This window comes from Convolutriloba macropyga, chromosome 2 (assembly GCF_964194025.1).
Source record: "Convolutriloba macropyga chromosome 2, txConMacr16.3, whole genome shotgun sequence".
In the NCBI taxonomy this organism is placed as follows: Eukaryota; Metazoa; Xenacoelomorpha; order Acoela; family Convolutidae; genus Convolutriloba; species Convolutriloba macropyga.
In genome coordinates this window covers 8,225,235-8,246,738 of record NC_134469.1, presented here as the reverse complement: position 1 = coordinate 8,246,738, position 21,504 = coordinate 8,225,235, and the positions used below count along the sequence as shown (strand labels likewise).

General features: G+C 34.0%; 1 protein-coding gene across 1 annotated transcript; it reads right to left on the bottom strand.

Moving 5' to 3' along the window:
• On the bottom strand, positions 1-21,488 carry LOC142335102 (sodium-coupled neutral amino acid transporter 7-like). The gene is made up of 8 exons (XM_075383455.1): positions 20,376-21,488; positions 16,053-16,251; positions 13,096-13,330; positions 12,804-12,861; positions 12,317-12,463; positions 6,000-6,115; positions 3,311-3,528; positions 1-456 (listed from the first exon to the last, which is right to left on the bottom strand). The coding sequence occupies exons 1-8, from the start codon at positions 20,559-20,561 to the stop codon at positions 23-25; spliced, it is 1,593 nt and encodes a 530-aa protein (XP_075239570.1). The 5' UTR covers positions 20,562-21,488; the 3' UTR covers positions 1-22.
• Between the last annotated feature and the right edge of the window lie 16 nt (positions 21,489-21,504).

Below are 21,504 nucleotides of genomic sequence, written 5' to 3'. Positions count from 1 at the left end.
AATGAAACAATTAATTTGTTTTTCAATTACATTGAATATAAGGCACTGATTTCTGATGTATAGATAATGAAGCATTTGTAATCCCCATTCCGAGAATAAAACAGCCAATAGCACAAAATACAGTTCCTATCAATCTTAACAACCAAGATAGAACTCCGTTTTTGTGTTTATTTCGGATGAAGTAGTTATGCTGGTTTATTTCTGACGGGACTTCAGCGGTTTCGTAATTGTCATTTTGGTCTTTTATGACCTCCAAATGACTGGGATTTTTCCTCGGCGGACCCTCTGTAGTTGTGAAGGTGTTTGTCGTTGTTGATCGGACTTCAGTGCCGCAAACTGTGGAAAAAGTTGAGGTTGTTGTTTTCTTGACGCGCATCTGTTTTGAAGAAGGGTTTCTCTGAATGTAAATAAATTTGTGGTTTTCGTCTATGTACGTTGACTGTATGAGGAAAACGCCTGGAAACAGAAAAATCTAAAAATGAAAAAAGGAGCAAAAGAAAAATGGGGTCTTTCCCATTATAGCCCCCCCCCCCCCTGAATTTATAGCCCCCCATTATGGTGTAATTACCATGATTGGGGGGCTATAGGCTATCTGACTACTAATCGGGGGGGGGGGGGTATAATGGGAAAGACCCGAAAAATGCCTCAGAGAATTCTTTTTTAAACCAAATGAAACATTTTGAAGCACTGCAATTTGAAAAAAAATGTTTCTACTTGGAGATTTAGGAAAGCCAAACTTTAAATTGTTAGCTATGAAAACCAAAAAAAAAGATGAAATATGAAAATTAAATTAGAGAAGTAGACGACTTTTACATCCCTTTGTTTGACCATACATGCTTTTATTGAAAGGCTGAAATTGGACAATTGAGTTCATGGGCACTTTTTAATAGCTCGATACGGCGGAAAGCAATTGTCTAATATGCTCATTACATTGTAAGAAAACGTTAGTTTCTGAGTACAAATGGGACCAGTTCATTTTTGTTTCTTTGTTTCTTATTTTTCAGACTTTTTCCATTTTGTGAGCAACTTTTTTCTCCCTTGGTTGGCTATGGTAAATTTATAGTCTTTGAAACTTTTAATTTTAGATTGCAATTTTAGTTGGCCCTCCTCCATTCCACCATTAAAAATTGGGGTGGAGTGGAACAGTCCACTCTAAAGTTTTTAATTCACTTTTTCCCACTCCAATCTGCTCATATGATTAATCCACTCATGATAAGACCCCCAGACTCATAATCAGACATTTCAAACGTGTGACCAGGTAACTTCCAGACCTATGGCCAGATCTCCCAGATTCATTTCCAGACAATCTCCAGACTACTGATCAGACATCCCAGACATTTGTCCCGGTTTCCCAGATTTACAGACAGATAACTTCCACACAACAGAATTTCTTCCAGACCATTTACAAGAAAAAGCTCAGGATTTACCCGGCACCCCAGACAATATGTTGTATAGACATACCCTAGCCACATTGCAAAGACCAAATTATCAGTATTCAAAGAATTTGACTCGCATTGGGGCACTCCCTTTTTTATGATCTGTTCAAACAATTTTATGATTTCTGAAGTCAAGTTTAAGTGATGATTTTGATCACGCCATAAGAGGAAGTAAAGCGAAAGCAAATTCCGTTTTATAATCTTATTACATATGTATGCAAGGGCGTTTATAAACGGATTTCGTTTAGTTTTACCTTTGCCGCCTCTGAGAATTTATTACCGTATGAAATGAGAATGTTCCCGGGTCACCACTTCTTAGTAGTTATACAAGGATCATATATGGTATCATACAAATCATAACGTATTTCCTAGTACGATCCTTGTATGACTACTAAGAAATCATATATGACTACTAGGAAATCATATATGAACCTTGTATGACTACAAAGAAATCATATATGATCCTAGTATGAATACCAAGAAGCATACATCTATTTTTCATAAATTTTCAACCAATTATGTCTTTTAAAAAATTAATTCCGCAAGAACTCACTTATGTGATTCCCTGGCATCACTTTGTGATCCGCCAAAAGACCCAAACGTACAATATCATGTGCAAAGTTGGGCACGCAATTAAAGAGAAGGTCCAAATAGATAAATAAAGTTCTGATAATCTCTTAAGCCAGCTTATTCCTAAAAATGCTCGTTTATAAAAAGTATTTGAAAAATTTTTTGCAGATAACCTCAAATTCGTTTTCTGAATATATTTAGGTTGGAAAGTTATTCTCTTAGCCCATACAACGAATCGAATGTGGAATACAACTGCGATTTAATAAAATTTATTATGTCCTCTGACTACATTATACGGGAATTTGTGGAACCAATCAATGTTTTATATGTCATATATGACCTTGTATGATTTCCGAGAAATTTTTTCAACATCAAAAGAAAATGAAAAATATACAGTTTTTAAGCATTGAATTTTTTTGTATGATCCCTGTATGATTTCTAGGAAATCATATATGATCCCTTTTATGGCTAAAAAGAAATCATACAAATCATATATGACCTTGTATGAATACTAGGAATCATATATGACCTAGTATGACTACTAAGAATTGTGTATGATGAGCAACCCGGGTTGTGCGTACGTGCTATGAAAGTGGAATCCGAGCGTTACGGGGATTCAAGCAATTAAAAGATAAATAAAAGCCAGTGTGATTAGTAGAAGCCGGTATCTCTAAAAAAGATTTGTTCTACTTCTTTTCACTCCGATTGATTTAACACCACATATCTTAACACCAAATCATTTCACCCCCTGTTATTTAACACCTCTATCATTTCAACCCTCTATCAAGGCACCCCGTCAATTAGCAGGTGTGTTTCGTCACAATTAAACGGGTAACTTAATACCATGTTTGTCGTGATAGTTTCCTATCAATTGAGTTGGGGTAATTTCACCAATAAGTTAAGCGGTGAATTTATGTAATTTCATTGCATTCACCGCTTATCTTACTTAATTCGAACACTTTTTTCAAAGCGGTGACTCTATGTTACTTCACTGCTAAATTCAGCGTTGAAATTATGTAATTTCACCGCTACCAGGCGATAGAGGTTTTTTCACCGCATTCACCGTCTGATTTATGTAATTTCACCGCATTCACCGCTTATCTTACATAAATTTGCGTTGAATGACGGTGACACCTCGACCCGGGAAGTTGGGAATAAATCGGGGTGCAATGATAGGGGGTTAAATAAAAAAGGATGAAAAAGAAGGGCACCCTCTAAACGCGCCAATATTTATATAGCAAAGGACCTTAAAGTCCAAATTGGTCAGGCTGTAATAACACGTTGGTAATATCGAAGCAGCTTACCGGGAAACATGAAGAAAAAAGAAGTTGCCAGGGATCCGGTGAAAGATGCTGCAATGCTGATGTTGGGAATGCTAAGTGCAATTACCAGAGTGGCCAGAAAGAACACAACTGGTGTTATGTACCTCTTAGTCCAGTTACCTCTGCCAGATCCAGTTATTGTGTAGGTCCGGGAGTTGAACAATTTCCGGATCGATAACCAAGTTTTGTCGATGCTAACTCTAAACAGATATCTAAAATTGTCAAAAAAATTAACTTGGATATAGTATTTGTTTGTTTCTAGAAAGCAATACCAAGAGTTATTGGCTCATTTTTTCATACTTAATCTTGAGAGAACAAATGAGCTGGGGGGGGGGGGGGCAATATTTCTTGGTTTTCATGAGCGAACAATGTATTCTAATTGTGTGTGGAAATTGAATCTGCCAATTCGCCGTCCTTAAAATTTGGAAGTAATTCGCAGCATTGTTTTACATGAGCACCTTCTCATTACCGCTTACCCTGCTAACAGAAACATTCAAAAGATTACTGTTTTTTTTTAAATATTATTATTTACTATTTATTAATAAACCGAAATGAAGTCAGCAGAAAAAAAACAGTAACAGCAAATGTCCTATTTCTTTTCCGAAAGAGATATAGTCTTAATGGAGATATGAATTGATGGACAGTTTTGCGCGCACTGACTGCTATAATAACTGTCAGAAAATTCACAGACGTCAGTGAATTAACTGATGCTAATAACATAATAACACAAGTATATAAAAGTGATTTCTGAGTGTTAAAATTTTAAAACCAGACTGTCTTTTTTGGTGAAGTCAGTTTTGGACCACATGTATCTTTTAAATCTACTCAGCACAAAAAAATACTTGTAAACTAAGGAATAAATTTTTAAAAGACTTCTTACCGATGCATTGTTTGGCAAAGGAACTCAGATAGCATAAAGAATATGAAAAAAGAGTAATCTGAGGGTGAACAGAAAAAAAACACAACAGAGGGGAAAAATCGGCGATTTGATTAAATTCAGCTAAATAGTGTCTATTCATATTTGAATTTACTACAAATAAAAATTTCAGTTTTTCCGAATGAATATTTGAATAATTGTACTAATGGTTGTTTTTCTTTTCTATTATTCAGTTGCCATTTGGCACAAAGTGTGCACACGTTTTCTGATAACTAGCTGATAAGCTCTTTCATTATCTCAGTCTTCAAAAAACAAAAAAATATATATTTTTTTTTATTTCAGCTCGTTTCTAAAAGAGCTGTAAAGCTGTTTGTTTTTTAACTATAGTAAATGTATTCTGGCTATATTGGTGGTAGTTTCTTGTATTTGTATTCTCTTCTTCAAAGTGACACAGAAGGTTTCGGAGATAAAAATAATATAACCGACTAACGAACGCAGAATTGCTCCCAAACGACTGGCAGGTGGTTGGCTGCGGCAGTAACCAGCTTGAGCTTAGAGAGGCTAGCAGTAGACAGAGCATTAGGAGGGGTTTGGAACAGGGGAGGTTGAGGGAAATATCTTTTCAGTGCTAAAATTTGATCGAGCAAAAAATCGATTGAAAAGACCGCAGGACTAAAATATCTGCTACCAATGTTGTTGAAAAGCTACTCATTAAAAAACGTCAAATCAAAACGAAAAAACGACAAATTCATTAAAACGATAAAACAACAAAACTCAATAATAGAAAGCGACAAATTGCAAACATAACTTGAGTTTTATTTACAACTTAGCAAAAATCTTTTGAGCTGTCTTTTGCATTCTTTTGTTTTTTTCAACAATGCAAATTGATTTCAAATTAATCAATAAAAAGTATTGGTAAAAATTGTGCAAGCTCAGTTTACAGCAGTCATAATTATCGTTTAAGAAATTATTTGCATGTAAATTTAGAAGTTGTATAATTGCAAACGCTTCCACTCCAATCTTCGGAGTTCAGACATAAAAAAACATTAAATTTCTTATCGTTTCTGATTAAAGTTAAATAAAAAATCACAGTTGAAAAAGTTTTCTCTTGTATCGTTGAGTTTGACTACAAATTAAATAATAATTTCAGCGACGCAAATTGTTCTCAGAAACTGTGTATCACGTTTACTTAAAAGTAATCAAATTTTTTGCTAGCATTTGCTAACTTTTTGCAAAGGAACGCTACTGTTAGTTGCATCCATTATCAGTTATTATATCTATTATGGTAATTGCGTTATTTTTACATGCTTGTGGTTATTTTAAAATAGACCGCACCCATTTTTGTAGTCTTGGTCTTTTCGTTTACACAGAAAATCAATTCAGAAAATCAAAATTCACCAAATTTGGGACAGCAACCTGTCCCTGAAATTATATATTGACTGGATCATTTCAATTTATAACCCCCAAGCGAAGTGCATACATATAATTTTCACCCCCAATCACACGAGTTATAGTTTTCTATAACGATTTACTGTACAATGGCACGTGCTCTGTAATGAGGGGGGGGGGGGGGGGGGTGGTGCATATAACGTACTGGGAAGAGCGATCACAAACTGAAAAGATCCCAATGATTGATCAACTGCATCTTGTTGTAGAACAAGACTATTTTCAAATACTTATCTTTAGGTTTACATCGACATCGAGTTCAACCAGATTTTTCTTTTTTAAGCTGCATGGGATATGGGTTGGAATCCTCCTCTTTAGATGAGATACTCTAGCGTGTAGTTGGTTTACCTTGCGACAGAAAATAGTGCAGGATATGACATCATGACTGCAGTGAGCACAGCTATCTGGGCCACAAGTATCTTGTTGTCACTCGCATTGTAGTCCAGCAGAATGTTGCCACTCACCTATCGCATAACTCACAATGAGAAAACGAGTAGGCCCCGAATGTTAAAAAATCTATTTTGCCAAAGGAGACAACATAGTAAAAAATTTTTGTCAACTTTCAATAATCTTGACAGGAGTCTTGTCAATTTTTTTTTATTTGTAGCAGGAAATTTGCAAACTTGTACATATTTGACATTTTCTCCACAAATATCTTACCAAAGGTCTCATTAAGTTTTTGTATGGCTCATTTTTTGCATGTCAATCTTTACATTTATTTTTCCTGGGTGGTTGTTTGTTTTTACACAATGATTTCGTAATATCCTATGTATAAAACAAGGCCATCGGGATCATGTTTTCTTATTAATAATAAAAATTCAAAATTGTGAAAGATTGAAAACATTTGGCTCACACACAGACACAAAGAAATTTACACCTGAGAGAAGGCCTTCAGTGCCGTTAATAACAAGAGAAGAACGGGAGAGCATAAAAAAAACGAGATGGTAGCGCACAAAGGTATACATTGAGGAACAGTGCTTGCAGTTTACTCATGGCCACAATATTTTAACGTAAAATCTGAAAAAGTCACAAAATATTGATGATATTTCTAGATAACGAAACATTACATTGAAAAGATATTAAATTCTCTCAAAAACTCCAGTACATTCCGATCTTGGACGCGTTATTCGCTTTCTACATGTAAAAACATATAAACTGATCAAATTTTGGTGAATTGAGGACGTTTTGCAAACTGTTGGCTTCTGCAATGACCTGAAACAGCCCGAAATTATTATGTACGAGGCCGTAGACCTTGTGAAACAGCTGCTCTTCTAGCAATGAAAAAGAAATCATTACACCGTCCAAATCGTTTCAGCGGTTGCAAATCTGTCCGGATATTACGTTCTTAATGCAGTTAACTTTTGTTTTATACTCTATATTGCAGATTAACGTTGAATTATTTGATACTTAATTAGTCCAAAGACCTAATCGTTCAGTTTTTCTGTTCAACAATTTTTTTTTACCACGAAAACAAAATTTAAAAAATTTGAACAAAATTGTTGAATATTTGTTGTCAATACAAAGCTCAAAACCGAACTGTAATTTCAAATTCCATCAAGCTAAAAACTGGTTAAAGTTATGTTAAGCTTCACTCTGCTATTTAAAATACTATAATGAGAGTCCCATTTAGCTTGACTCTAACTGAAAAACAATAACAGCTTTCCAATTTCAAAGTTAGCAAGGTCTCTCTATTGATTTCAATAACACCTGTGTAGAAGTAGAGCAGGCTTTGTTAAAGCTAGTAAGACAACTTTAACTTTTTTCCAAATATTCAAGTTCATTTGAAGTGTACAATCACTAAGATGGCTCATAGAAACAAAACACGATAATAATTAATTTTCTTCTTGGTGTGCTTCAATACGTATCCTATTTCAGTTTAACAAAACAAAATTAGAGCGTTTCAATGGAGTTTTGGTAGTTTCAACTGATTTTCAAGTTCTCCTGATACTGCTAGTCAAGTACGTGATTTTAAGTTTTCGATAAAGATGTCAACATAATGTAAACATTTTACCATGTCACATTTTCCTGTAGTTTGTAAGGAAGTTTGTAAGCCGAATGAATCAATTGACAAAAATTCTTCATCAGATCGCTTCGAAAACCATGCGTAAAAACTCTGGTGCAATTTGGCAATGAATTATCAAGGTCGTTTGTACATCCTACACAAATATAAGTTAGTGAGGTTGCTTAAATTTGAGTTTCATTTTTACTTCATATAATTTAATCACGTATTAGGAGTAGTAACTAAATAATGAAGTTGACCGAGTGAACAATTAATTTCGGCTTCGATAGAATATATTATTATTTTGTGCTTGCAATTCTATTCTATCTTCACTGATTCACTTGGCTTTGACTTCAATAGCTTAATCATTTGAGAAGCGTGGCTTTAAAGGACTTCATTTTTGAGAAATAAGCCAAAAGTAAAACGTGTGGTGGTAACTTTGACGCATATAAAATCGCTTTGGACATACCATCATTCGGTTTGAGGCCTCAGCTTTTGTCTACTTGGTGCCCTTTCATCATTTTGGCTCAGTATAACTTACAATTGAAACTATGCAAAGTCAAGTTGCAAAACAATTCAAGCATTACTCTCAATAAAAATGACTCAGTTCTGCAAAATTGTGTTTTAAAATACTTTTAGGTGAAAGCAAGTTTTTCCTCTAAATTGGCATAAAATCTTGAAGCCAGGACTCAGCAAACTTCAGTTGGAATTTGTTCGGGATAGTTCTCCGTTTTTTTTTCTCAAAGAACTGCATTCACTACTCAGGACGATGAAAAACTTAGTAATAAAGTAAAGGAAAGACATAGTTTTGAATTTAGTCCTTAACAAGGAGGCTCGGTAATATGCGTTCGCACATTAAGTTCCGACCCCGCTCATCTACATTTTTCACTTAATTGTCTACCAAATGAGGAAGAGATAAAAAAAAATTAACATATCAAAATGTCAGTCAACAAACTACTAGAAGAATAAAACAATCTACTCTAGAGGGCCTTTGAGACCTGTGGCTATCAGAATAAGATTACCAGAAAAGTCGGCAATATTAATCAAATAGTTACAAATAATAATTACGACCAAAACTCCTTATCCATTTTTTGAAAACCACTAATAACCAAATCAAAATGGCATCAGATAAAACTTATACTCAGAAGATGAACCGGCATTTTTTTGGAACAAAATATGGGAATTCTCTTCGATGAGACTTGGCAACAAGTTGACTAGAAATGAGCAAAAGGGGCAAAGTTTATTAAAACTTTGCTTTTTTTAAAAAAAGAAAAATTCGAACTGATTGGAAACATTACGCATCAAATGAAATCATTGAGAGAGTCTTTTACGCCTCAATAGAGAGTGAATGAGGCCTTTCACTTTCCAGGATATTTCATACGACTACAAAACAGAACGATAAGTACAGGCAAAAACTAAAAATTTGCACGAAAAATTATGCGCAAAAACGGTGTCCCCCCAATCAATTAAATAATAAGCTGATCACTAAAAACAATAAAAATCTTCGTTTGCATTTTATGAAGGTAACAAAATTTGTAAATCAAATGACGCCCATTATTGTGATGCTGTGAAAAGAAAACAGAAACCTACAAAAAAGGGGCAAATACGAAAAAATCACGAAAATTGGTTTTATGAAAACTAGTTGTTCCAAGAAGAAAGACGATTTGAGAAAAATAAAAACTTTATGTAGAGCAAATTGTATTTCAACAGATGACTGATGTGAATTGTATATAGAGATGCTTAGCTACAATTTAACGGAAATAAAATTGGCAGATCTCAAAAATCTATCTCTTTTTTTATTTAAAACAATTATTTTCAAAATCCATAGCCGGAAAAGCTCTCAACTAAAAAATTAAACAGTTTGTCTTGCAACTACTCAGGAAGATATTTGCGAATAATATTAATGAGACTAAATCATAAGACTATAAAACAACATTAAATACAAGCTGAACTAATATATTTCACAAACAACTTCACGAAACCACAGTTTTGAAGCAAGTAAATTTGTAAGATATTAACCACGAGAATATAATATCTTCATTTAAGTCTCCTTTGACCATTGTAACGTTTTTTTTTTCTTGTAAAACGACTAACACAAAATGACAACAAAAAGGAGCCACAAAAATTGAAAGGAATCTTAACTTCACAAAATTCTTCTGAAACAAATTGTCTAAGCCCTGAAGACATCATTTAAAACACTTAAACAACAGAAAAAACATTGTTTAACTCAACAAAACATTAAACAGAACTCTAATTATTCAGCCAATATTACAAAAATGATACAACAGTGTATAATACAAAAAAAAGCAAACCAAAACAAAAAGGGATAAGTTGAAGAAAACTATTATTCTTTTTTTTTAGAAATTCAATTCGTAAGTCCAAACAACCATTAGGTATTTACCAATATCAGTGATTAAGTTCATTGATTTATCCATAGTTGCACACTGAGACACTGAATTACACAATATTTGGCATATGACAACAAAAATTAACAACAAATAATGGGCAAAAATGAAAAACTCTACCAATTTCTGCAAGAGAACGGTGTCGCAGCCCTTCAAACCATATGTTATGAAAAAAAAGTATGTTCAATCTCAAATGTTGTTTTTCAAAGTGTTTTTTTAGTTAGATTGTTAAATAATGTTACAAATTACAAAAGAAACAGAAACAGCAGCAAAAATGGGAAATTATGCACAAAAATAAGAAAATTTTGTATGAAAACTGGTAGTACCAAAAGCAAGAAAACCTTCTGTTAAAACAATCGGCCACAAAATTTATTCTTTACGGAGGATAGATTGATCTGTACTTACTGAGAATAAACAAAATGTTGACTAAAATAAAATAAAAAATTGACAAGTTCAAAAAATCACAGAAATTTCCGTAAAACAAATAGATTCAATAACATAAGAGACTTTAGGTAACAGCCGAATGAATAGAAAAGGTACACATGCACCTGTTGAGGAAGAATTGTAGATCTTTGAGTGGCTAAACTAAAATATCAGACTGCCAAAAGAATAACAATTGAAGGCAAAAACAAGAATTCAGTTAATATTTAATAAAACTCTTCCTCAAAGCCATGAACCCTTTGATTCTCTGAAAACAAACTGTATCTACATTCGGCCTCAAAATTACGTAAATTGTAGCGGTCATTAACGGAGCCGTGGAGAAAAAATATTGTCAGTAATTAACATAAAATTTGCAACCGAAAAGTCTCTGATTCTAAGAATCCATGATAATGTCGAACCTCTCTCTGATTTTGTCGCGCGTCCAGCAAAACGACCAAGTGTTCCCAGTGTTTGTGAATTCGACCAATTATTGCGTGAAATTCTTCAAATTTTAAAAAAAGAACGATGCATTTTGTATAGTTATCGAGTTAAATCCGCAAAAAACGGCAAAGTTCTAATTCCAGAAGACCTTCATACGGCACCTAATTGCAACTAACGCTTTGTTTGAGTTTAGGGAGTCTGTTTTATGGTTTTTAGGTCACTAAGTTTGGCAAACTTTAACACAGTGGACCAAAAAAAATATTTTGTGCCATTTTTGATGAAAAAAGTTTGAGTTTTGAAAATTTTGTCAAAAATTTTAGCCAAAATAACTTCAATCAAACAAGTCAGCGACGCTCTTCTATCTCTAATGGTAACAACAACACTTTGCCGTTGAAAATTTTAACTTATTTTGAACTATATTAGCGAAATTTTGCCAAATTTTAGCAAAAATTACTGAAAATGTGAACAAAAACAGTCGAATGTTCACAAAAGTTTAAACCTCGAGAACTTCCTCGAAAAAAACGGAAATCGAAAATATCTTTTTAATTTTGTATTCTACGCTGGACGGTTTTTTCAATGATACCACTCACAATTCTCTACGATCAATATATCGATCGGCCAAAATTGACTGATCAAAAAAACCCAGTTGAGTATATAGTTCCTCCTCCTCACTAAATTGGGGTTCGGAACAACAAGTTTGTCTTTATTTTCTGTTACATTCTTTGTGTTGCAACAAGATCACAATACCAATCGTCCAGAAATATTAATAATGCAGCTTTCGTTTACCCAGGTACGAAAGTTCAACAAAAACTTGAAAATTTTTACTGGAAACCGCATGGCGCTGATGGTTTTTGAATATTTGCCAATTAGTCGACAACTGTAAGTCTGATCGAAACATCAAACACAAGTTTTTTTTTAAAAAAAAGTTATATTTGATAAAAATAGATAAAGTATTTCGTTTGTTAGCATTTTTAAGATGGTCATTTTTTCACGGTCATTAATATTTTCCAAGATCTGTGTGAGTTACATTTTTTAACATTTTGAACCAAGTGTAAGGACCTCAGAGAAGCAACAAAAAGTGATGCAAGAGAATTATGTAATGTGTGCAATATGTTGAGCAAAATGAGAAATGTGACATAATTTTAGTTTTGAAGTACACCCCTCCCCTCCCCCCCCCCCCCCCCCAAAAAAAAATACTGAACTCTAAGTCTATATCAGTACTGGACCAGTCTAAATACAATTGTTACAAGCCTTGGACAAGATGTGCACAAAACTTAATAGTGCAAAAAGAGACAAGATCAACCTTCATAATCAGTACTGAACTTAGACTTGCAATTAGGCTTCCCCAGTACTGAAATTGACTTTGCGTTAGGTCTGGGGAACGCTTAAAGGGAACTAACGTCTCTTCCATTTCTGAGGTATCCAAATGTTCCCACGGGGAGATAGATGGAGGACATGATGAAGACACTTCCAAATATGGAAATGAAGTACTTGGACACAGAAGGGTTCTCAAAACAACCGAAGATTGGGTAGCAGTTGGTCATACACTAAAACACAAAAAGTAACTTAAACGACCCACTCGATCGTTTAAAATTTGAACCCAGGAGCGTATTTGAGCCATAAACGCAACAACCATCTCTTCCTTTTTCTTCGTGAGTAAATTTTGTTCTTTCTTCTTTAGCGTTTGAGAAGAAAATATTAATTGTGTTTTCCTACATTGGTGCTTATTTGTGTAGCCTAATAATAGGTGCCATTGTCCATAACAGTTATTATATATTGTTCTAGAGGGTTAAATACTAAAAATACAGATGATCATATTTCATCGAGAGCGAAGGCGGCGGGGGGGGGGGGTTGGGTGAGGGAGGAACAGTTCCAATAGTTAAATACCTGATAGCCAAGGATGATCGTAGGCATAGCATTGAACAGCTCCACTAAACTCTGAGGTCTAAAAGAACACAGCCAGCGACAACATGTTTAAAATGTGGAGGATGATTTTTCTGCTATTCAACCGGGGGTGCGGGGGGGGTAGTCTTTCATTTGCAAAAGCCAAAGTTTCGCGTCTTTGAAAACCAATTTAAGTTGGCTAGTTTCTAACTGTAACAAAGCTTCATTGCAAAAAGAACAATGACAAAAATATACCTGTAAAACAAGGGTTCAAATTGGGGTTTTAATTTCTTACTTTTTATCAATGATGGCACCCTCAGCGGGTCCGTTCATGGCATAGTCAGCCACAATTATGACAGTCATGTACACAAAAGACAGCACAGCCACCATGCTGGGGTACTTTAGGAAGTCCAGAGACTTTGCCAGACAGAGAGGCAGGATGACGAGAGTAGACAAGACTGGCATTGTAAAGACACGTTGCAGGTACCACCTGTCGCAGTATTCCTCTTTGCCCACTATTCTGTCTATAACTAAAAAGCAGAAAAAAAATACAGCAGTACAAATACAGTCCAAATTTAACGAAAAATGAAGTCCTAATTTAATTGCAAAAATTTAAGTTACAATGAAGTCCAAACTTAACTGTGATTTTTCTAGCAAAATCAGTATATGCAAAATTCCAATGGACGAAAAAGTCTTCTAGCAGAGTTGCTCATGTGTCAGATAGGAAAAAAAATGATCGTGGAAAATATAAGAGCATAAATTTAGTTTTTTTCATCGCATGTTATTATTTGCTCTAAAAAATTCAAGGAATTGGATAGCCCTCTTTCAAATCTAAATTTCATGAAAGACAATTAACAAGCGCAAAAAATAACTGATACTTGTTAATTTGATAGAGCAAATACCTTGACAAAACGCGCTTATGGGAAATATTTCAAAACAAGTTGAGACAAAAAATCGACAAAATAATTGGTATGCTATAAACTTTGAACCGCAAAAAAGTCTTTTACGCTAAATTAATCCAAATTGAGACAAAAAAGAAACACTGGGTTTTAAAAACGAGATTCAAATAGACATTGAATATGGGGAAAAATCAGATTGAGCGAATAATAGACACGAGAAAGCAATGAAATCAGAAATTAGTTTAACATTCCAGTAAAATAATCCCAGTAAGGAGTACAACTTTTGTTTTATAAATAACTGAGAAACACTTTTTTTAGATCGAGAAAATTTTTTTAGACAATGATTACTTTTTATAGACTGAGAAAAACTTAATCACGTTTTTGAAAAAAAGCAAACACGCAAAAAATAAATATGTGAAACAATCACACTTTTCTACAAACCAAATAACAATTTTAGATAACACACTTTACAAAAGGGCATTGACACATTGGGGAATAGGCCCACTGATTTCACAAACTACAATACAACGCTATTTACAAAAAGTAGGGTTAAAAAGACAGATAGTGCTCACAAAATGACCAAGATTGTTCTCCCAAACAAATTTGTTACTAATCTGTGCACTTCAGTATTCGGTATTTACTGTATGAATTCTGCCTCAAACAAAATTTCATCATTTTTTCATGCTAAGTTTTCATCCATTATAGAAATGTTAAACTAACCGATTACAAACATCAGGGCTTTGGTGCAACGGTAGCATGCTTGGCCGGGGTTCTGGAGATAGTAAGTTCGAGTCCTCTAAGCTCTAATTCTGTAGCAGTATATGGAGTAAGCTAATACCATAGTTGGGTTGTTACAATTGGTAGAGCATAGATAAGTGGCTCTGACTTTTTATTGTGTGTACCATTAGTTGAGTTGGCGTTTGAATTGTGTGGAACCAACCCGTTTGAGAAGGAAGTAGTGTACTAACCCAAAATGTTGTATATCAAGCTAATAAAGTTGCTACTTCAGCAGAGATTTGGTGAAACGGTGGCATGCCTGGCCGGAATTTTGGACATAGTAGGTTCGAGTCCTCTATGCTCTAATTCTGTAGCAGTATAATGGAGCTAGCTAATAACGCAGTTGGGTTGTTACAATTGATAGAGTTTATGTTAGTGGCTCTGACCTTGTGTTGCGTGTATCTTTAGTTGAGTTTTCGTTTGAGTTGTGTGGAAACAACTCGTTTGAGAAGGAAGTAGTGTAAAAACCAGCTTGAGATATATCAAGCTAACAAAATTGCTGCTTCAGTAGAGCTTTGGCGCAACGGTAGCATGCCTTGCCAGGGTTCTGGAGATAGTAAGTTCGAGTTATCTAAACTCTTATTCTGTAGCCATTTGTGGAGTTAGCTAATACCCCATTTGGGTTGTTACAATTGGTAGAGCTTAGATAAGTGGCTCTGACCTTGTGTTGTGTGTACCATTAGTTGAGTTGGCGTTTGAATTGTGCGGAACGCACTCGTTTGAGAGGGGAGGAGTGTTATAACCCAACTTGCTATATCAAGCTAACAAAGTTGCTACTTCAGCAGAGCTTTGGTGGAACGGTAGCATGCCGAGGCTCTACAGATAGTAGGTTCCAGTCTTCTAAGCTCTAATTTTTTAGCAGTATATGGAGTTAGCTAATACCACAATCGGGTTGCTGCAAATTTTGTCAAGATTTTGATATTTGAAACCATACATACCGACCATTTCATAAGATTGAAACCAAACATGTTGACGGTTTAGTGCGTTTGAAAACCAATTGAATATACCTACGATACCAAAGAAAACACCTAAAATCTTTCGTCATTTTCGTATACTGAAACCAAGCACATTGGCTATAAAATAATGCTTTTAGAATCAAGATTTGTTGTGTAGGGTAAGAAACTTGCGAAAGTTAACCGGTTTAATTATTTCAGCATAAACAACAGTTGTAAAAGATATCAACACCCACATTATTGTCGTAAGTAAGTGTTTTCCAGCTCTGCTCAGATTAAAGTAGTATGTAAATGCATGAAAACTTTAAAACTTTAAAACTTCAATAAGAATTTTTAACAGTAAAACATTCTTTAAAAATGTTTTAACTGAGTTTTTGCGCGATCAACACAAGAAAGTACCTGTTAATAGACAAATAGGAGCCTTCAAATCCTATTTTTGCCTATGAGAATGAAAAGCCACAATTTGAAGATTATTATATTAATAACAATGCTGATTAATCTATATGACATTTTAGAGCATGTAGATATCTAACCTTAGGGTTATATTCTGAGTAATTTGCATGTTTCAAAAAAAGTATTGAAAAATATTTTGTTGTTTTAAATCAAAAAATGAACTGTCTTACTTTTGTCGCATTGGTCTCCAACAGTGACCATGTACATAGTGCAGGTGCCCAGATAAGCCAGGAGTGATGCCACGTGAAACAGTACTTCACTGGGTGCCCCCATGTAGAATCTGACAGCCTGGTAGAACTCTCTCGTGCCAGACTCCCAATTAGCCAGAGCACACATGGACAGCGAAGTGGCACAGAGTAGTGCGCCTACCTATAAATCATTGATTGGTTTTATTTTAATTAACGTAATTTTATGGCCCAAAACATAATACAAAAACAGTACACTACTATATACCTATAAATATGTTACTATATATTACTATATATATATATATATATATATATATATATATATATATATATATATATATATATATTACTATTATATAATACTATATACTATATACCTATAAACTAAACAGTACACTACCTAAAAATCATTGATTGGTTTTATTTTAATTAACGCAATTTTATGGCCCAAAACATAATACAAAACAGTACACTACTAAAATTTTTATTAGTACTTAAGGTTTAGAAAATATTCAGTAATGTTTTTCAAAACGAACGCCAGAAATGGAACAAAATGAACTACCAAACAACCCTCAACTCGATCTTGTCAATAAAATAGTGGAAGAAAAAAATTCATGTGAGATACGTTTTTCAAAACACCTGCTTTAAACCACCAAAAATTCTATTTGAAAAAAATATTAGAATCTCTTGATAATGGCGTAATGTCCGTTAGCTTAGCTTGCTAGACTATTAGGTGAATGTCTGTTTATAGAACAAAACAGGGATAGACTTGTCAATTTCGTCAAAAAAAATGCCCATTTTTTGCTCTAAATTCGGAGGCTTTTTGAAATTTTTCATTATTTCAGCACAACCAGCACTTTTTAAAATTTTCATATATTCAGTGGATATCTTACATAATTTTCCGTTTTACACGCACTGTCACCTCCACCCAGGAAGAGTTCAGCAACGGAAAAAACGTTATGAAAGTAGACAACAAAGTTTAAATTAATCTGTATTTTTATTAAGAGTGTAATAGAAGTGGAACAAAGAGTGTGTAAAGAGTGTAAAAATTTACATCAAATTTACACTCCCACACTTTTTTCCTTGCTAATTATGTGTGGAAATTGTTTTTACACCCTTATTTTCGCTTAATAATGCATTATAATGGTGTAAAAACAATTTCCACGCCTAATTAGCAGGGAAAATTTTGTTCCTCGGGACAATTTCCCGGGACTCCACGTCAAGCCTTTTTTCCCCATGTTGAAATACGGCTTGACGCCGCGTCGCGGGAAACAGTCCCGAATAACAAAATTCCCCCCCCCCCCCCCCCCCCCACAAAATAGACTATAACCATAACGGAAAAAAGTCCAATCTAACAAACAACCCCTATTGTACCATAATAATTGTTGATTATGTTATCAGCCAGTCAAGTTTTTTAGGTATTTGACTCTGATTTTCAATTTGTCTTTAGCTATGCTCCCATTTGGTTGTAACTCCTACCTACTTGCAATAATCTTCTACTCTTTTCAGTCTATAATTGTTCTGCTCTTATTATTCTATGAATGCATATCAGATAACCGAACGCTATGATACTCAAAACAGAATATCAGCAAGTCAAATAAAATAGTCAACCTGAGGAAATATCGGATCTATTCTGTTTTGCCCCCCCCCCCCCCCCCCCCCCCCAGCTTAGTGAGCATAAATCTTTTATGACCCCCAGGCGCAAGTGCTATTTTCTTGCATAGTAACGTGCTACACAACAACATATAATTTGTAACTGGGGTCATCAAAACACGGGGGGGGGGGCAGAATAGATCCAAAATATCTTAAATTTAAGCAAACGAAACGGCTCGCGTGAGGCTGTGCGTAGCTTCTGAAGTGCTGAGGTTTGCCAAAAAAAAAAGTTTGCCACACTTCTAAAGTTTGCCAAAAATTTTTACTTTTTCTGAGACGGAAATCTGTTTTGACTATCAATGCATCGAAACTCTGAGACGGAAAATTGTTTTGACTATCAATGCTTCGAAACTCAAACTGATGAGTTTTTCGATAGCAACCTTGATGAAGTTCTAAATTTTATAAAAAGCCGAACACTTCGAAATCCTCATGTTGATATAATTTTTCTAGATGAAACTACAACATCACTATCAGTTATTTTACAAAAAAGACATAGTTTGTCAAAAAAAGAGAACCATCGAAAAACCTATAGACAATAAATAAAATGAAATCAAAAGATAGAATCAATTTTTTTTCCTGATTTTTTCTTTATGGCCAGTTCTTATTTCCAAACTCTTTCTTCATGTTTCTTGCGTTTGTACAGTTTTGAGTTGTCAACAATTTCATACTAACCAAGCAAAAATTTATTTCTTTTTATTTTGTACGCTATAAATCAAAGACTAAATATATTTTTAAAAAATTTTCCGTGTTAAAAAAGACGTTATGTTTGTATACAATTAACAGCCGCAAGCCGGTTCTCTTCGGCTATACGACGATGCCTCAATGAAATTTTCATCAATAAAAGAAAGTGTGTTTGAAGGTATAAAAAAACCCTAAGTTAAGAAGAAAGAAGGAATGTTTGAGACATAACCTTTTCTTAGTTCTTAGTTTTAACTCAATTTAAATTTGATGTTGTTGCAAACTTTCCATAGTTATTTAATTCAACTAAAAGTTGAATGGAACTTACCTAGAAGGAATGGTTTCGGCAATAATTAAAGGAATTAAGCGATACTAACTGGAATGAAATTAAGTCCTTGCAGTAAAAAAAACATGAAAATCATTTTCTGTTCTCTCAAGTGGTTGTTTGACTTGCTCTATTTCTGACCCGTAAAAAACTATTTTTCAAAATTTATTTAAAAAAATCCATTACTAGGACAGCACAATCGGTCAACTGTAAAACAATTTTCAACTAAGTAAGTCAGTTGAAGCCTCAGGAGCAATGAATAGAAAAAAATTTTAAAAACAATTCCTTTTTAAAAAAGCAAATTTATTTTTTCGTTTTTTTATCTCAACAATCCATTATATGGCCAACTCTCTCCATTTACAGATAAATCATATCAAAATTAAATATTTCGATGTTCGTTTAGTGTTAACGCAAGCGGAAATTGACATATCTTTAAAGTTTTGCCAATTTTATTTGACCTTTTTGAAATCCACAGATTAAAAGAAGACAAATACTGCATATCTTAAATCTAATGGTCCACAAAATAGAGCCAGTATCTTGCAAACAAAATAGAGCCCATAATTTGCACACAAACTCCCATAACTTGCACGCAAAAAGAGTTCCTATTGTTTTCGTGTACATCAAAAGTAAGACAACTAAATACAAAAGACTTAAAACATACTAAGACATGAAAAAGCTAAAAGATATTTCCTTTAAAAATATTAGTCTACCCTTTCAATAAAAAAAGAAACTAGAAATTTCTTTTTGAAAACTTTTTAGCTGGTTTTGTTTATTTTTTTCAATTTAGAAGTATGTTTTCCCGTTTTGGCTAAATCGAAAACTTGTTGAACAACAAAGCAGCTTTTAAAATTTACAAACTAAAAAGGTAACAGTTGAACAAAAAATAATTTAAAGAGCGTTTTTTCTGTTTTTGTGTCTTTGGAATATCTGTTTTGTTATATTGTTAGAAAGATATCTTGACCTTGTTTTGATTGCGAACAAATTTGCATAATACGTTTTATAATTGTAATATCATGTTTTGACTAATTTATCAGCTAAAGTTTTACTATAATTTAATCTCCCTTCTCCAAACCTTTTTATCCTTTGCAGTCTTTCTTGAAATTTTCAAACAACCCCTTTTGATAACAACTGTAGTATTTTCTATAAAAATAAAAAATAGCCTCTGAAGGCTGCACAATGGTGTTTGTATTTTTTGCTACGATGCGTAAACAAAAAGTGAAACTTTGAGTCAAGAAATAAAAAACCTGCCAGGCATATATATTCCACATTTTGAGAAAAGATTTGAAAAATAAATTGTTCTCCATTTTAGACCATCTGATGAGGTTCGGTGGCTTGAAGAATTACATAAAAAATTTTTGGAGTAAAAAATGTCTGTACTTTGTTCGCATTTTCATTGCCTTATCTTCGACGCACACGAAATGCAGTTTTTTTTTCTGAATTTATTGTTTATTAGACTAACTTTTGTAGCGAGTATATTTTGTTAAGCATATTTGCAAACTTTTGAGGATATATTACGTAAAATTTTGATCGCTTGCTTAAATCTATGCACTGCCGAAGAACAAATCCTGAAAATTTTTCATGATGCATCAAAATTTTTATTAGAAACACCTTTTTTTCCATAGTGATATCTATATCGATCTGCTACTCACAACTAAAAGTGGAATGCTGATAGCGAGACCTCCAGAACTGGCGAATGCTTCTGGGAAATTTAGTGTTCCAACACCCAGAGCCGCATTTGAGATTATGAATATCCCAGCAAATGCAGAAACTGGAACCATCGGGTGCTGGCCTCCCCCGCCCACGCTCCCAACGTCTGCCATAGGGTGCTGACTCATAACGGGGCTAACTTAGTTAAATAAACCAATCGCGATAAGAATTTTTCTGTTTTTAATTTTAGTAACCCCGCGATCCAAAAAAATCTTGCAAGATATCCACAACGACGATATGACTGTTGTTCAGACGCGATCTTGTAAAATGTATCACCGAATTTGTCAATCGTTTCAATAGTTGGTCTCTATTTCTCTATTGAATGGTCTGAATCGCAACAATAAGTCAGTTCAAATTAACAAGAAATATGTACCATTTGACGGACATTAGAAAGTTATTCTCAAACTTATCAAAGTAATCACAAGGTCACAAGGCTAAATCTGTGAAAAAAATAAATACTTTTTTGCTGGTAAGCAAACAATGATAGCACGTCAATTTAGAAGTCAAAAACACATTAAGCGCAACTGTTAAATTGATAAATTGGTAAAATCAACACTATAAATTGTAAACAATAGGATGATCTCGGGAACTGGCCGGAGACTTTAGCTTTAACAAAGGTCAAGCAGATGAGAAATATGACATTTCGGATCTATTCTGCCTCCCGATGACTATAAAAATTGATCCCTAAATCGATTACTATAAAAACACCCACCCCCAAAAACCGTAAAACATAAAACAAACCAAAAATGGAACTAATTTAAGCGTACTTTTGATCGAGGTCACGTTGCCCTTTTCACACACAAATCATAAAAGGATCAAAAGACAGAAGTTTGGCTAAGTTCATTCGGAAAAACCTCAGACATATTAATTAACCAGCCTTCAAAAGCCAAAATTTCTGTGATCTATATCTGATCGTTTGTAATTGAAACGCCCCGAATTTCAATAATTTGAGTAATTAGCAAGCTGATAACATAATTAACATTAATATCGTTCAGCAAATTCTCGACCGTTCAACCCAAACGCGACTGAAAGATCGTAACTCCGATGTCGTGAAATGTTTGGTAGTAAACT